Source organism: Coenobita brevimanus, chromosome 24, assembly GCF_032717465.1.
Source record: "Coenobita brevimanus isolate Jiangsu-jjx chromosome 24, ASM3271746v2, whole genome shotgun sequence".
NCBI classification, from domain to species: Eukaryota; Metazoa; Arthropoda; class Malacostraca; order Decapoda; family Coenobitidae; genus Coenobita; species Coenobita brevimanus.
This window is the reverse complement of record NC_136977.1, coordinates 1,766,458-1,779,202: the sequence shown is the minus strand read 5'-3', so window position 1 is coordinate 1,779,202 and position 12,745 is coordinate 1,766,458. Positions and strand designations below refer to the sequence as shown.

Genomic DNA, 12,745 nt, shown 5'->3' with positions numbered 1-12,745 from the left:
ACCTCAATAATAATGATCATCATATCCTCTTCAGTAAATCATCATCACCATTAAAACCTCTTTTTTTGACCTAAGGATAAGCTAAGGCAGAATCCAGGAAGTCAGGAATGATAAATCATAATAATGTCAACTGCCTAGCCCCGGGCTCCTACGCTCCTCATGGTGCAACGTAGGATTGGATGATGGATGGATGGATGGATGGTAAAAACCATCATCACCCCAACATCTTTTTCCCACCTAAGAATGGGGTGCGGTAGGGTTCAAGAAGCATGAAATTAGAAATCACAAACATGGGAGAACTCTCATCTAGATGGCCAGTGAAGTGGGGTACACACCCATCTGGTAAATATAGAGGATAAAACAGCAGAATATGAATATGATAATAAAAAAATTGAAGCAATATCCTGACTTATCATCTTGAGCTCTTTTCCATACCTAAAGGATGGGTGAGGTAGGGTCCAGAAAGCAAGGAAAGAGGAAGCATGGCAGTGAGAGCTATCAATAGCATGTCACCACCACCCCCTCTCAAAAAAAAAAAAAAAAAAAAAAAAAAAAAAGCTGATGTATAGGGGTTATCAACAGAACACAAGAAGTGGATTAGAAGTGTGAGATGATAACTGCCTCATTATTCCAAAACGTATCTGTGACATCAACACAACACACTCATGTCATCAATGGAAACTTTGGCAGTAAATCTATCTCTTTAACCAAATAATCTATCCATCCATCCATCCATCTATCCATCACCGTGTTGTCCTAGAGCATAAGGGTGATATTATAGTACTGTACTGTACAGTGTTGTTTAGGATCTCCTGTGCTGTGCTATTAAGACCACAACAACTAACCTGGAATGGGAAGTACCAAGGTTGAGGCACACCATAGACACCAGGGCTGACCTGGTCCACATACCAGGTGATCAGCAGGAACAGGAATGTGTCCAGTGCCAGCATGAGCAGGATCATGGCAGAGCTGAGTTGGTCACGAGGGTTGCCAGTGTCCCATAAATTGTACCACTGCACACCCACACCTGCAAATGCAACCGGTTACTGTACCATCAATATTATCATCATGCTGATCTTTTCCCCTCCTCCACCCCTTCTTCATGATGATGATGATTATCATCATCATTCTGACCTTCTCCCCCACCCTACTGTCACCACTATCATCATCATCACCTTTTCTCACCACTCTTTCATTCATTCATTCATTCACTCATCATTTAATCTGTGCTGCTCCATAAGGAGCATAGGAGCCAGGGGCTAGGCAAGTTGGTCCTGACATTTAAGATGAGAGTGACTAGCCTCACTCATCCCTGAGTGGCACTACGTAACCAGTAAACCCCAGCCACCCACTGGATATAAACCTATCCAGCTCAATCCATTTGGAGCGCCTTAATTGGCCACTAAACCACCAAGTGCCATAATTTGGTTATATGGTTACCATCCAGCATGGTAAATAGTTTCCTGGTATACAGGAAACCATTTGGCTTGTCACTCAACGTAGAGTCACCGATAGAGGAAAGAATGAAGGAAAGAGAGACAGAAGAGGAAGGATGGAAAGAAGGAAGGAACAGAGGAGAGGGCAGGCACCCGAGAGCAGCACTACATCGAGGGTGTGGAAGGTGAGCGCCCCCACCAACCACTAACCACTCTTTCACCTCTTCAACTCAGCGATGTATTCTTTATCTCATTCTTGCTACCTCAAGATTATTCGGACTAGTGGAGTTACATATATATAACCTTCATTAACCCCTTCACTACTACAGGTCTGTCTGAAGCTGGATAACACTGTCTGGTAGCAGCCAAACTAAAATCAGAATTATGTCATCAGACTGAAGGAGGTTAAATCTACTACTCCCACACCTTAAAGCTACTACTCCCATCCCTGAAATCTACTACATCCACTCCTTAAATTTCCAACTTCCATTCCTCAAATTTACTGTTATAATGCCACTCCATAAATCTACTACTTTTACACCTTGAATCTACTACAGAACTCCCACACCTTAAATTTACTACAGTACTTCACCTCCTTGCATCTGCTCCCCCTTACACTCCCCACACCCTCCTCCCACTCACCTCTGCCCTCAAACATTGCTATGACCTTAAACGCCCAGGTGATGGCCATGTTGGGGAGGAGACAGGAGAGGATCTTGGGTGCCAGTGTCATCGTGTCATACTGGTAGTCCATGAGGGTGCGGGGAATGAAGTACGACACCAGCCAGATCAGGATGCCGATGGTGGTGGCCAGAGTTGCTGTCGAGGATACAGTGTGAAAGACAGAACAAAATGAAAGCTGTTGTGTGAAAGATGAAGCAAAATGGTGTACAAAATGGAGCAGAATGGTGGGCGCAGTGTGAAAGACAGAGCATAATGGAAGATACAGTGTGAAAGACAGTGAAGAATGATGATGCAAATATTGTACAGTGAAACACAGTATGCAAGATGGCTGAAAAACAAAATGTGAGCGTAAATACGTGAATGGTGGTTTAAGTACTACACGCAAAAATGCTTTACTTTAAAGGGCTTTGTACTTTCTCTTTTCTCATTTTCTGGATCCTAGCTCACTTCATTCTAGTTGGAAAAAAGAGAAAGGTCTGGATGATAATGATAATGATGTACACAAACAGAGACAAAATATTATTAAATCCAATACACAGTATTGAATGTTGTGTGAGAAACAGCACAAAACGCAAAAAGGACTGAAAGAAATGAAATGAAATGAGAGTGACGTTGTTGTTGTTGTTGCAAACCCCGATTTATTAAGCCAGTGAACTCTAGGAAACTTACGTTTGCTGAAGAAGGTGGCAATGACAAAACAGAAGGCGATGGAGGAGATGCCATACAGGATGAGGAGGACCCAGACATAAAAGGGGTCGGAGTTGGCAACGATGGGTGGGAGGTAACTCCCTGAGGTGTCATCAAGTGGGGTGACCTCCACTTTAATAAGGATTGTCATGAGGGACACCACAATTAGGATGACCACGAAGGAGTGAAGGAACCAACCCAGCCACACCAGCCACCCCTCCATACCCATCAGGCGGATCAGCTCCTGCAATGTCATCCTTATCAGTCGACATGGTGATGGGGAGGTATACCTTCATGTGGTGGCACTGATATAACCTGGTGGATCCACTGCCCAGTTGTACTATTATCCCTCAATTTTCTCCCATCCCTTGAAAGAGAATGGTGGATGGTAGGGGGAGGGCAAATTCAACCTGCAGTCCATCAGGTTCACATTCAGAAGAGCCAGGGGTCACAAAAACAACACATCAGTCCACATGAAGACAGTCCTCACAGTTAGTCAGTGAAGTTCCAAAAATCACAACTCAATGATCATTACAACAGAGGAGTGAATGAAGCAGCCCAACCATTCCAGCTAGCCCTCTATCCCCGTTTATCTGAAGAGCTCCTGTTTGAAGAAGAGTACTGAACAGTGAAGATGGGGCTGATGTCCAATAAGTCTCTCCTGAGGTGAATGAAATAATCTTATGACACCAAGAACAGGGGAAAAATTACATAACTAAATTCAAAAGGTTAAGAACATCAAATGCTCACCCTGACGCCGGTCTCCTTCTCATACACAACACTCTTAATGAGGGACGGTGAAAGCAGCACAAGTGACAGCACAATGAAGGTGGGCAGGGCACTACCATAGAACTGGCTCATTCCATTGTCCTGCATGTACGCTGGGTATGGGTACATCTGACTCTGGATCTGGGGAGAGACAGATAGATAAGATTAACTTCCCTGACTTTATCACTGGCCATGTGGAGAGGATGGAGAAGACTGACTAGGAGAATGTATGTGAATGAACTGGAGGGGGGAGAGACCGAGGATGAGATGGAGGGATGGGGTGAAGAGCTTAATGAGAGAAGGGTTATGAGTTGGAGAAATGACTGCCTGAGGGTGGAGGATAGGGTGACATAAAAGCAATTCAGTTGTGGCTGCCACTTACGGGATTAGGGCATCTGGTTACAGACAGACAGACTGACAGACTATCATCTCATCAAGTGCTCTATGTTTAACCCCTTGAACCAGATGATGTCTTTCACTTGTTTGTTCTTGCTACACTAATGTATTATGCAGACACCAGCACCCACCTCATACTTTTTGCTGTCAGCATAAGTGTCATTTTCCGTGACCTGGGCGATGAAGTAGCGATCAATGATGCTCTGAATCAGGGTAAAGCCATCCATACCATAGCTGGCAAAGTTGCTGCTCAGGTTGGCTATGGGAAGCAGTAATAAGAAGTATAAATTAGTTCCATACAGATGTTGAATGGCGTTTATCTTAGCATGTTGGTACCACTGTTGTTATTGCAGTTCTGACAACAGGTTCATGTAAATGTGAACCTGGTAGACTGCAGGCTGAAAATATAGACCTATCCTCCTCTTGCAGTTCATCCTCCTCCTTTCAAAAGACTGAGAAGGAGCAGAGGGATGTTGCACAACTAGGCAGTGGTACTGCTCAGGTATACTGGTGTCATCATGTGAAGGCATCCCTCTCCAGGATGTCTGAAGTACCATACAACTTTGACATATACAGTAGAGAGAGAGAGAGAGAGAGAGAGAGAGAGAGAGAGAGAGAGTGTCGATATGTAGCCACTTTTATTTCCTGATTCAGGGATTAAAAAACAATAATAATAATTTCTGACTTCAAAACAATTTCATAATGAATCACTAGCAACTTTAGAGCAAAGAAAAGGAGGTTATTCATCAGTATCTTCATATGTAACTAACTTTAAATGAGGATTAAATGAATGAGTTTAATCTTTATATTCACCATCTAATGTGGTCAGAGGATACATGTTGCTTTTTGTCTGCCTGTATTTGTCTGGTTATCTTGCTGTAGAATTAATTATGTAAAAATTAATGCATGGGTCAAGATAATAATAAATGGAGTGTTCATAATGACCCACGGACAATTATTTTATTTAAATGAAACTACTGTACATCAAAGAACAAGAACATATCTAGATTCTTAATTCTGTGCCTTAATAAACGGGAGTTTGCCTTTTAAAATGAAGGAAAATAATAAACACTAAATATTCCCAATACACTGAAAACCAGATCTTACAAATAAGGCCTTAGAATGACAAACTGATATGAAATGGAGATGGAAATACAGAAATGGATAAATAAACAGACAGAAATAAAAACAAATGGAAAATCTATCTTATAAAAAGGTACAGATATAACAGGGAGTGCTGGTTAGAAAATATATACGCAAGTTACATCAACAATCTCTACAGAACTCACAAGTAAAGTTCCTTGGGCCAGGTATCTGCAGGAAGGGATACACCTGCCCAGTAAACCAGTACTTGCGCAACCTTAGGTCATATTTTAGGTGGTTCGGAGGCAGGTCAGGGTCTGGATCAAAGCCTGTATTCACTTCGTTGTGGATAAAGATGCCTGCATAGAAGGCTGCATAGGAGTCATTGGCCTCGAAGAATGAGCGTCGCACTGCTGTATCCATGTCCTCATTGCTGTCCACAACCTCCAAGACTGCAAATCAGAGGGAAAAAGTAACAACAGGTGATGATGATCATCATCCCAACCTCATTTTCCCACCTATAGATGAAGTAAGGAAAACATGTGGTGCAAGTTTAAATTAGCCCCTTCATTATGCAACATTTCCCTTGAGCCGAATGAAAGTGTCTGGTGGCAACATGAATAAAATATATGACAACATCATAATAAAGAGATTACTGTATTTGTGGGCCTATTCTCATATCCCTCCACCCATCTGATATACCTTTCCATCCCACTACACCATCTTTGTGTTTCTTGTACTGTTGCTAAAATTCTTTCAAACATCCTATGAACATGGGAGGCACACAGTTCATTGCTTCAGATCAAGACCCATCCCACCCTTGTAATATCATGCTACTTCACCCCCACCCAAAAAGAAACAAGAAGCAAACAACTGCCCAACACTACACACAGTATCCCAACAACATCCCCCAAAGCAAATCTCTTGTCACAGTCAACTAACATCAGAGATTGTTTTGCTTTCAAATTTCACCACTTCAACAGTCACTGTATCTCGACTATTGAGTGTTCGGTAGGCCTAAGTGTATGACTGAAGGCAAATGCACGTAGTCTATAAGCAATCTCATACACAATTTAAGCTTAGAAAAGTTTATATATATGTCTCATGGGTCTTCCTCTTGCAAAATTACTGTCAACCTGGCGACCCACCTTTTTCCGGTATGCCCAGTTCAGAGGCGACATGACTGGCCAAACCCCATGAGAAATTTGTGTCTGGGCCATAAAAGAGCTTTATGTCCCCGGGCCTGGCAGGCAACACCAAACACCGGCCAAATGCCCACATTCCATACTGTCTGCACAGGATCTCCTTCAGTTCCTCCTCTCCTGTTGACCTGAAGATTGTCTGGAAAGGAACAAATATTCAGGCATGTGTTACTGAAATACCGCAATCCTTATTCTTTCTATATAATGGTCTGATATAATTTTATTTTATTCAGTGTTATAATGTAAATCACCTTTCCTTACTCCTTTCAATATAGTGATGTCATTATTAAATTTGACTATTTTCCTCTCTTTATGATTAATCAACTTGGAGAGACTTTCTAGACCTGGGAATTATATAATTCACCTTCAGTAACCCTTCCAGCCTTCTCCTAAGCTCTGGTAGTGCCAGTCTAATCATCATCGGTTTTCAATCCACCTGTACTGTGACAGGATCAAACCCAGGGCTGTCAGATTACAATTAAGCAGTCTACCACCAGGACCAATCAAGAACTGGTTTCCCTTTGTCTCATGCTGTTGACCTGATGGAAGAGACACCCGCCTGGCACTCATGCACGTGGAAGTTATTAAACACACCCAAAGCAGGTTGCCTGATTTTTCCTACAGGTTTCTTTCATCATACTGGCTCTCCCAAACGTCCTTAGGGTGAGATTAACACTTTTATTTGCTTGTGTGCCCGGAGTTGATTCTTCCCTACAAGCCAACACCTGGGTACCTTGGTTTCGAGTACGAGACAAGGTGTGACTTTTACCTAGTTGTGGTACATTGGTAGGTTGCCCAACTATCATCTAACAGTCCTGGAATCAATAGCGTGTGTGTGTGTGTGTGTGTGTGTGTGTGTGTGTGTGTGCGGGCGGGCGGGCGTGCGTGCGTGCTTGCGTGCGTGCGTGTGTGTGTGTGTGTGTGAGAGAGAGAGAGAGAGAGAGAGAGAGAGAGAGAGAGAGACCTGTGTGTGTGTGTGTGTGTGTGTGTGTGTGTGTGTGAGAGAGAGAGAGAGAGAGAGAGAGAGAGAGAGAGAGAGAGAGAGAGAGAGACCCACCTCATTAACGTGGTGAGGAACAAAAGCACTGTCGGGGAGGATTCTGATGGTGAGGAGGAGGGTGAAGAGAAGGGCGGGAAGGAGTATCTCAAAGGCGGTCAGCAGCCAATGTCTCCTGCGAAGTAACACATTCTTCCACAGCAGTAGAACCAATTTGCGTCCAATACTCCTCTTCCTCCTCTTTCCAGACTCTGTTGGAAGGAAGAAGAGTTAGGGAAAGGATTTGCGCACCTTTTCTGATCCGGTTTATTATGCTGGAAAGAAGACGGGCTAGGGACGTACCCGGTACTCAAGTGGGATACGAGGATTCACAGCACCTCTTCTTTAGTGACTTATGCTGGAAAGAAGACGGGTTAGGGACGTACTAAAGTGGCACAGGAGGATTTGCAGCACCTCTTCAGATCCGATTTATTATGCTGGAAAGTAGAAGGGCATTTTTAGGTCGCACAGGAGGCTCTGATGCACTATTCTTTAATTATTTGTTCTTCATACTAAACTCAACTATTCTCTTCTAGGCGTCATACGAGGCTTCGTGGTACCTATTCCTTTGCGATTTATTTCGTATACTACACTCAGCTCTTCTTTTGTATGTGACCACATTTTGTTTTAATATCGACGTGGATTGTGAGAATATTTACTGTACTTGTCATAAGCAAAATATACCATACTTCTTTCATCCTAACTTGGCCTAGGTTTTCGTCCGTTTGCAGCTTATTTTACATAGCTCGGTGACAGGGGACAGTACAGTATACAGTATAGCATTTCTTCGTGACTAACATCGTATTTTAGTGTTAAACTAAACTGTTACGCCTCAGCATTCAAGATGGAGGGGTGAAATTTTAGGCCAAGTTAGGGTAAAAGGAGTATAGTAATGAAGGGCGTTACATTTATGCCTATCAGCTGTATGGGGACAATAATGATATTTTTATGTTCATGAATTGCACGAGGACCTATATACTAAGCTATCAATTTCTGCTCGATTTCTATTTATCAGCTGCACAAAGATTGATTTAAAAAAAAAAATAGATTTACGCATATGGAATGCATGAGGGTAATTTAGAGAGTTAATATTACTTTGCAGGTTTTCCTCTAACTTAACGTAAAATTGCTGTCTATCTTGAATGCCAAGTTTCAACAACAGCTTAAAACTAGAATATGATGCTTGTCACAAAGAAGTGCTACGATTGGTAGTTTTTTTTTTTTTTTTTTTTTTTTTGCCAGAGCTATGTGAAAACAGCTGCAAAAGGGATGAAAATTACGACGTAAAAGGCTCTACAAAGCCTACTATGCCACTCCCTCCCTTCCCCACCAACACGAGATAATCGGTATTTACGAGACAGCTATAATTCATTCAGCTCCTTCTGAGTGATACTGTCTACTTTATTATCTCAGCAAACGATTATAGGCTACTCTGGAAAGGCTACAGTCTAACCCCTGCCTTATTATCTTTAACTTAGTCTTAGATTTAAATACTACCCTATATCTTTTGCCAGTCTTTTTTTGCAATAGTCTGTCCTAAAAGAGCCATTATGTCTGTTGCCTTCCTTTGTACGTCACTTATGCTTGTTTGTTTGGCACTGTGAGGGAAGGTGCGGTATCTTTCGTCTGCCTGTCTGTCTGTCAGTCATCAAAACTTATTATACTTTCACCCCTATCTCCCTCCTCATTTCTCCCCCTTCTACTCAGCTGTCAACCTACTCCCCCACCTCCCTTCTCTCTCTCCCTCCTCCTCTCCTTTCTATAGTCTCCCTTCCCATTTCTCTCCTCTACACTGCCATCCCCCCCTCCCCATTTCCCTCTTCATCTCGCTCCCTTCTACACTCATCCCACAGTGTACTCATCCTACTCCTTCGCTTTCTCTCCCCCCTCCCCACCCCCACCATCTGCTTCTACCATTTCTGTTCTTCATTAACCCCTTGAATCCTGTCTACTTAAATGCATTCCTGATAATTCCCAACGATTTTCTTCAACTTACAATCCCCTAGCACTGAAAGGGTCAATGAAGGTGGCAATGAACCAGGTAAAATTTCATGTTAGTTGAATAAAATAATTTGAATCTAGCATAAAAGAAAACATTCCCTTTCTTCCTCTCCATTAATCCTCTCTCGTTCACCCCTCCTCCTCATGCCTTCTCTCCTCATTTCTACATACTTCCTCTCCCTCTTCTCCTTCACTCACTTCCTCATTCATTTTCTCCTATTTCTCCACTTACTCTCCCCCTTATTCCTCATTGCATCATCCCTCCCTCATCTTCTCCCACTTCTCCCTCACTGCACCATCTCTCCCTCATCCTCTCCCCCTCCCCCCACTCCAGCACCCCCACAACTGCCCTCAAGCACACCCCCACTTCCTTAATTCCCTTCACCATCCTCTTCCCCTCTCCACACCTCATTTATCTCCTCCATCCCCTCACTCTACCACCTTCCCCTTCCCTTAAATCCATCCCCCTTTCCCTCTCTCACCCACCCCATCCCCTCTCCCTTCACTATCCCAACTCTCTTACCCTTCTTTCAACATTGCTTTCCCCTCTTTCTCCATCTCCTCCCATCCCCGCAGTCCATCTCTATTCCCCTACCCATTTCCTTCAACTAATTTCCTCTCCCGTTCCAACTCTGTGTCCCTCCTTTCCCCTCCCCCTTCCTCTCACCCTCTCACATTTCCATAGCCTTCCCCTTCTTTCCCATCATCATCGCCACTTCATATGCTTTATAATGTAGGCGCAACGTTAATGTTAGTGGGAAATGAGGTGATGGTGATGATGACGACTGATACTGATGATGTGATACTGATGATGATGATGAAAATAAAAAAGAAAATGATGATAATGATGTCTCCCTAAAGCAATTATATCACTTGGCGGTAGCACATAAAAAAAAAAAGGCTGAATTAATGGAGTGTTTCTAATCACTCCAAGATTAAAACAGCTATTTAAAAAAAGGAAAAAATCCTCTGAAGGCAGAAAAAACAATTCATTGATTAGAGATACCGGTATTTACTTTTTAAATTCTTCATTGCGAGGTCTCCTGAATTTACATGGAAGAGCCTGGCACGGGAAAAGAAAGAAAATGACGTCGCTGTAAAAAAAAAAAAAAAAAGGGAACAATGGAGATAATTTTTAACCTCTTCACTACGACAGATCCACAGAGACGAATGGTCAAGTGTCTCCCGGCAACTGAATCACATCTTTACGGTGGCAGTAAGGAAAAAAAAAAATGTTTATTACGGGATTAAAAGAAGTTCGTCTACCTTTCCTAAAAAAAAAAAAAAAAAAAAAACTAGCGGTAATTTACACACACACACACACACACACACACACACACACACACACACACACACACACACACACACACACACAGTTTCATTTTACTTACCTGTGTTTTGATGGGCTGAAGACATCTTATCAAATTAAAGTCGTCTGGGGGAACCTTATTACCTATGTTCATGGATCATTCACCAATTATCTTCCAATGTTCAAAGTTCAAGAGATGTTCTTCACGTAAGCCTATGGTTCATACGTTTTTGAAGCGGTTTATTTATTTACTTATTTACTTATTTTACATTTGCTATCAGATGTCGGTGTAATGGTTCAATCCTGGTTATCAAACTTAAATAGTCTTCTGTAGAACTAATATGTCATGTCAGTTTGTCAACCCACACAGTACGGCACTATCAAATAAACCGGAAATTACGATTACCACAAACGGAAAGTAGTTCCTTGCATACCGACTTATGTAAAATCCAATCATAAAACATTAACTTTGCCTTCAATTTCCAAGTTACGGACTCTACCAGACAAATCTTTCTTAGTTTCCAAAGGCTGTGGACTGAGATTATCGCTAAATGGTACTTTATGTCTGAGCTCTGGTTCGCAGTTATGTGTTATATCGTTATACGTTAGCTCTGAACTGTGGGCTACCGCTATTCGTTGTGTCGCTAGTTTTCCCAAGTTCCACCATCGGTACAACTACAGACCCTTCTTTAGCAGTGGTGTCTGTGGCAGTGACTCAATGACAGACCTTGTGGGAGTGACAGGAAAAAACAAAAAACCCCTATCACCCTATCACTATCAGTTAATCTCAACCACTTCCCTCCTCCCCCCTTCCTCAACCCCCACGTCCAAAATTACGTAATCATCATGGTTTTATCTCGTTATTACCACCTTTTATCCGTTTTCTATCTTCATATCCACAATAAATACGAACCATACTGTGCATCAAGCGACAGAAGAGTACCGGTAATACATGTCAACAAATATTTAAATCGATCTTACGTTAAAAAATAGTATCCCATTTCGACAGCGTTATCAGTATTTCGTAAGCGGTGACGCAGTGTAAGCGGATAAGCGTTCTCTCATGTGACAGGAAATTGGTTCTCTCTCGCTCCCATGACTCTCACCTGAATGTAAATAATCTGGGGTTACCTGGATTAGAATATCAAACTTACCCTGACCATAAGTCGGCTAATTTGAAAAGGGGTAAAATGACCGAAGGGTGTGTCCAAAATGCAGTGCCTTTTTTTGCTACCTGTACTTTATTCTTGACTTGAAGATTACAGATGTGCCATGGATGATGTCCGAAGTCTAACTGAAGGCTTAGCTACGTGAGTGAGTGAGTGTGTGTGTGTGTGTGTGTGTGTGTGTGTGTGTGTGTGTGTGTGTGTGTGTGTGTGTGAGAGAGAGAGAGAGAGAGAGAGAGAGAGAGAGAGAGAGAGAGAGAGAGAGAGAGAGAGAACTGGGCCAAGTTAAGGCAAGACGGGTAGCCTGTAATTAATGTCGTGCCTCAATACCTCTCGTTGTAAAAGGGAATGAGTGACGCAAAAAATAAACTTTGAAATTACTGTCGAACGACAGTAGTATATTCCCGTGCGTAATGTCATTATTACTGTAATGCAGCAGGTGGCAGGTAGTGGTAACCATCATCCACTCACTTAATGTAGTTCTGCCTCCTTCACCCTTCACTTTTATCATTCTATCTCTTTGCCTTCCTCTCTTCCCTTTGCTCCCTTTCCTCCTGTCACTTTTAACTCTTCTTTCCACTTCACGTGGCTCTACACTGAATGACAAGCCAAACTGTTCCCTGTAACTGAGTAAACCATTTACAACGCTGGGTGGTAACCATATACCCAGATAACGGGGTGGCATGGGGTCTGCTATGGTGCCCATGCTAACTGGATGGAGTTGTGGCGTTCATCCCGGAACCAAACCTCCACAGTTTTCCCAGCGTCGCAAGGCGCCGTCAACCACGGGGAAACATCAGGTTAATGCACGGGACTGCCCTGCAGAGCCGACTGCTTGCCTGCGGTTGATGGGTCTGCTCGAGGTTGATCAACAACAACTTTACAGCAGAACTAAAGCCCGTCTACCCCTCGAGGTTACAGCGTTATACAACTAGCCTTGGTGGCAGATGTGTAAGGCACCTTTCACGGCTTTATTA

The 12,745-nt window shown here is 42.8% G+C and overlaps 1 protein-coding gene across 1 annotated transcript in view; it reads right to left on the bottom strand.

Moving 5' to 3' along the window:
- LOC145393534 (phospholipid-transporting ATPase ABCA3-like) overlaps positions 1-10,709 on the bottom strand; it is a 33,946-nt gene extending 23,237 nt beyond the window's left edge. Inside the window, exons 1-9 of the mRNA XM_080267685.1 lie at positions 10,685-10,709; positions 7,314-7,504; positions 6,203-6,395; positions 5,261-5,506; positions 4,103-4,230; positions 3,558-3,716; positions 2,790-3,051; positions 2,079-2,255; positions 846-1,027 (exon numbers count right to left, since the gene is read on the bottom strand). Of these exons, the coding sequence (XP_080123811.1) occupies positions 846-1,027; positions 2,079-2,255; positions 2,790-3,051; positions 3,558-3,716; positions 4,103-4,230; positions 5,261-5,506; positions 6,203-6,395; positions 7,314-7,504; positions 10,685-10,709 (1,563 nt within the window). The remainder of the gene's footprint in view (positions 1-845; positions 1,028-2,078; positions 2,256-2,789; positions 3,052-3,557; positions 3,717-4,102; positions 4,231-5,260; positions 5,507-6,202; positions 6,396-7,313; positions 7,505-10,684) is intronic.
- Positions 10,710-12,745: the final 2,036 nt, after the last annotated feature.